The 5,175-nt window shown below is 47.5% G+C and overlaps 1 protein-coding gene across 1 annotated transcript; it reads left to right on the top strand.

Annotated features, from left to right (window-relative positions):
- Positions 1-4,319: 4,319 nt before the first annotated feature.
- On the top strand, positions 4,320-5,168 carry LOC106530938 (uncharacterized; the record flags this gene model as incomplete). The annotated part of the gene is given in 1 exon segment (XM_014026669.1): positions 4,320-5,168. A coding segment is annotated over 1 exon segment (812 nt), but the record flags the coding sequence as incomplete, so codon positions are not given.
- Positions 5,169-5,175: the final 7 nt, after the last annotated feature.

The following is a 5,175-nucleotide window of genomic DNA, read 5'->3' as shown; positions in this document are numbered from 1 at the left end:
GTCTAATACGCGCCATACTCTGCTACATACGCGTGGTATGCTAAACTACAAATCAAAACAAATGCTAGTTTACATTGGTCCTTGCACGACCACCTACATGCGACGCGTTAAACAGTCGCTTCTGATGCCCTTGAAATACGATAATCGTCTACAAAACTATAAAAACAACTAACCTCTTACGCTACGAGCTGCGGTGTGCCCGTACTATAACGCGTTGCCCGCGCGCTCGTAGTTCCGTTCTCTCAAGACAACCTTCGAAAGTTTTCTCGAAACGTTCTCTCGGCTACTTGATATTTGGGTGTAGCGTACACGTGTAACATGTTGTGCAATGCATCTTAGGAAGACTGTACAAAACATCAGATCGTCTAATACACGCCACACTCTGCCACATAACGCGTGGTAGGCTAAACTACAAACCAAAACAAATGCTAGCTTACATTGGTCCTTGCACGACCACCTACCGCGCGACGCGTTACACCATCGCTTCCGATGCCCTTGAAATATGATAATCGTCTACGAAGCTATAAAAACAACTCCCCTCTTATGCCACGAGCAGCGGTGTGCGCGTACTATAATGCATTGCGCGCGCACTCGTACGACCGTTCTCTCAAGAAAATCTTCGAAAGTTTTCTCGAAATGTTCTCTCGGCTACTTGATATTTGGGTGTAGCGTACACGTGTAACATGTTGTCCAACGCATGGTAGGAAGATTGTACAAAACATCAGATCGTCTTTTAAGAGCCATACTTTGCTACATAACGCGTTACGCTAAACTACAAACCAAAACAAATGCTAGTTTAAATTGGTCCTTGCACGACCACCTACCGCTCGACGCATTTCATGATCACTTCTGATGCCCTTGAAACACGAAAATCTTCTTAGAAACTATAAAAACAACTCGCCTCTTACGCTATGAGCTGCGGTGTGCGCGTACTATAATGCGTTGCCCGCGCGCTCGTACTTCCGTTCTCTCAAGGCAACCTTCGAAAGTTTTCTCGAAATGTTCTCTCGGCTACTTGATATTTGGGTGTAGCGTACACGTATAACATGTTGTGCAACGTGTCATGGGAAGATTGTACAAAACATCAGATCATCTTATATGCGCCATACTCTGCTACATAAAGCGTGGTATGCTAAACTACAAACGATCTTCCCCCAACCTAGGGGGCTGATCGAAAAAGAGGAGGGGACACAAGCCCCGCCCCTGAGGAAGGCGCTGGCTCCCAATAAAACAGGCAGAGCTGAGATAAAAGAGGAACAACCCCACTGGACTTGGAGGAAGACACAAGAAGCTGAAGGACCACAACAATGGCCTCTACCCAGCTACCCACCACGCCCGACGTAAGTCCGACACTTAACCCGTCCACGCTACGCACCTACTCGCCGAGACCCAGGGATCCCCCAGGCTTTTTCCCCAATTTAATACTAGGCAATTTGTTTTCATGGTTTTGTTACTGCATGACGGGAAAATGGACCCTCAAGCAACCCTTGAGAATTCTTATCCTGGCCATGGCAATGGGACAGGTTGATTTAGGCTGCCTTTTAGGCCGACAAGAAGTCGCACTCTCCCTGTTCGTCTCCTACATCCTAGGGAGAACAAAGCCACTGCAACCCGTGGCGGCTGCTTTACTTCTCTTTTGGCTGCTTATTGAGTTCGTGGTAATAGGCACTTAATGGGTCAGACGAGCACCATTCTCTCACTTTGCCCCTGAGTATATCATCTTGGTGGTCTGGGAAGGTATGCTGGCCATGACTGTTCTTTTTTTCATCGGTCGAGAAACCTGCCACCTCACGAGTGGGAAAGTAGCCTGGTTCCTACGGTTCCTCCGCCTTGTCCTATGGGGCATAGTCTGGAGCATCTATTCTGCCTTATACTGGATGGGCCTACTCAGCGAACTGTCAATTCTTGCCTGGTTTATGACCTATGCTGCCCTCCTCCCCGTGGCTGTCTCAGCCGATCCAGCCTCGCATGAATCACCCGCTCCTCCTCTTAGAAACGCTCCAATCACCACCCAGCCCAGCCGAGTTCGCCCGCTCCAATGTTGGATCGATCCCCCTGATTTATCTCCCTTTGATGCCTCTGACTTCCTAAACAGTCCCAATCCTCAAAAGGGTTAAAAATCTTTTGCTTTTTGCTGCTTGAAGCCACATTTTTCTGTTTTTTTATGATTTATGTTGCTATTTTTAATTTTTAAATTTTGTGTGCATACAACTTATTGTTTAATCTTGCGCTTAAAGTTGTGTAGTATTTTTGATCACCCATACTCTCCTTAACCCCTGTGTTCTGACAGGTACAACGTTGTGCAGACTGCGGCAAAGGCTTAAAGGAGTTCCCGTATCTCTGGGAGTACCTCGTGGCTGCATGGTGCACTCTGTGCTATGCCTCCTACTATGGAATCCCGGTGGCTACAACCATCATACTGAGAGATGGGATCCAAAGTTGCCCCCGAGCTGACTTCTCCCAAAGCCTAATGCTACACAAGGATGGTCGATTGATCCGTTGTTCCCTACAGGACCCAAACCGTCCTGAACTCCTTGTACCTGTCGATGTTCATCAGGAGTGTACCATCTCCCTTATCCAGAAGACCTGGAAGTCCCTGTCCTCTAACTGCAAGTGTATCAGCCTCCATACCCCCGACAATGCCCTGGTGGATCTACATATCAGTCAGCCAGATGAAAGGATGAATGCCGCACAACAGGCGGAGGCCGACCTGCCGCTCCTACACATCATAACGGTGCCATCCTACTCTATGACTGAACCTGTTCCTCAGGACGTGTCACAACTGCATGAGGCCCTCCATGACCCTGTCCTCAATGCCTGGCTGAATGGTAGTTCTAAGGAGGTGTTACCTCATGAACCCATGCCAACCCTGGAAACTATCGATTTGGACCCCCCCCTCTCCAGGTCGATGCAGCCCGTCCGTCATTGCTGGATCTCACCCACACCCGACCCAGGTCAGTGACAGATATCCCTGTTGCAGAAGATGCAGCCCCACCATCTCATCAGGTTTCTACTGATCTGTTGACCCTGTCTCCTGGCCCCTCCAATTTTGATCTTGAGCTGACGGTTCCTCGCCCCCCTTTGTCTGGTAATCCAGATACCCTGCATCCTCGCAACGTGGAAGAAAAACGCCCTGCTACCCCTGTCAAGGCCAGGCTGGGCCCACCGGTAACGGAAGGTGGCGTTGGGAAACGCACCCTACAAGGGCTCCAACTCCCCTCCCAAGAAGAAGGAAAGCTGCATTGACAGGAATACGTATAGAGATGCGGTGAATAGGGCAGTGAGAAACTGGCATCAGCCTAAGGCTGAAGGATATGACAGAAGATACCGGCCTAATAAGATGGGACCTCCCAAGAGCTCGGAAGCCCCCCACACCCTTCACTAGGTCTGGGCCCCTTCCGCATCATCCCCATTATCCTCCATGTGTCCCTACCAAAATCCAACCATTGATTCCTCCTGCCCATATTGTTCGGGCTCCTATGCCTAATTCCAAGGAGAGGGTGTCAAGAGACCAGGACACCCTAAACACGGGAATAATTGGAATCAGACCTGCGGAGCCCCAATTAGAATTAAAGCGAAGGAAGGAACCCGAGAGGAAAAGAGGTCACAAGCAAGATCGGAGTGAGGCCCGAGAGGCGAAGAGGATGAAAAAGCAGAGGGAGCTTAAGTGATTATTGTAATTTTAATTAATAATGGTAAAAACATGTAACTAGAGCAATGAGTGTGATTACTTGTAATGTGATTTAATGTACATAGTGCGACTTAATGTACTGTGATGATTAATGTGTTTTAAAATGTAAAGATGGTGGTATAAAAGAAGGAGAGAGTCGGTGCATGCTAACATGAAGAAAGAGTGTGTGCTATTCCATAGAGGTGATATTTCTGGAGAACAAAGATAACAGATAGGTGGACATTCTGGACATTCCCTGGGATCTAAATGTGCTTGGCTCACCAAAGAAGCAGCCCCTAACAGCCTTTGTTTTAGATTAAGCAAGAGCAGCTCTCAATGGGGAAGTACAGAGTGGAAAGTCCCGGAATTACCACAGATGAGTAAGGAGGGGGTGAGCAGGCCGAGAAAAAGTATAAAAGGGGATCAAGTACAGAAGCAAGCGTCTTCGTGCCTCAGCTTGGAGAGGAAGCAGCAAGAAGAAGGGACTGCGAAGAAGAAAGGAAGCGAGCAGATCCTAATGGCTCGTTCACACCGAGAGCGTTTTGAGCGGMAGGAGCTGCCAGTTTACATGCAAAGTCTATGGCGAACGCGCCTCAAGGGGTTGTGCGTCGCGTCACGCGCGATATGAGCGGCGCGGAAGGGGCGGCAGAGAACTTGATAACCTTGAAGAAGAAGATCGAAAGTGGATGGCATTACAAGAGGAAGAAAATGTAGCAAGAAAGAAAGCACTGGAAGAAAAACGCAGACAAATAGAACGTCTACAGACTGTTAAGAAGTTAAGTGTGGCAAAGGCACGGTTGCAAGTTTATGAACAAGAAGCAAGCTCAGATGAAGAAATTGCAGAGTTACTTCATAACCGAGGAGTTGAACGACATCAATCCTCAGGAGTTAAAAGAAGTTCCCATGAGCATCCACCCCAAGCAGACAGTGCCACAGTTCTTGCTGAAGCAATAGCAGAGTCTATTAATGTGAGCCGTCTCCCGGTACCTGAACCTTCTGTTTTTACTGGAGACCCATTAAGATACAAGGATTGGAAAATGTCATTTCAAACGCTAATAGGCAGGAAAAACATTCCAGTAAATGAAAGAGTTTACTACCTTCGTAAATACGTTGGTGGTTCAGCAAGAAAGGCCATTGAAAGTTATTTCCTGTTAGGAACAGATGCAGCTTATGATTCAGCATGGGTTATCCTGGAAGAAAGATTTGGAAGCTCATTTGTGATAGCTAAAGCTTTCAAGGATAAGCTTGCATCATGGCCCAAAATAGGACCCAGAGACAGTGTTGAACTGAGGGATTTTTCAGACTTTCTCAGGGGCTGCCAGGCTGCAATGTCCCAGATTAAAGGTCTAGATGTATTGAACACCTGTGATGAAAATCAAAAACTTCTCACAAAGCTTCCTGATTGGTTGGTAGCCAGTTGGAACAGAAAGGTGATTGAGATCGAAGAAACTTGTAATGATTTTCCTACATTCAGTCAGTTTGTGGAGTTCATCACAAAAGAAGCA

The sequence above is a fragment of the Austrofundulus limnaeus genome, unplaced genomic scaffold (genome assembly GCF_001266775.1).
Source record: "Austrofundulus limnaeus strain Quisiro unplaced genomic scaffold, Austrofundulus_limnaeus-1.0 Scaffold579, whole genome shotgun sequence".
NCBI lineage: Eukaryota > Metazoa > Chordata > Actinopteri > Cyprinodontiformes > Rivulidae > Austrofundulus > Austrofundulus limnaeus.
The sequence above is the reverse complement of the archived record's forward strand: the minus strand, read 5'-3'. Positions and strand labels throughout refer to the sequence as shown.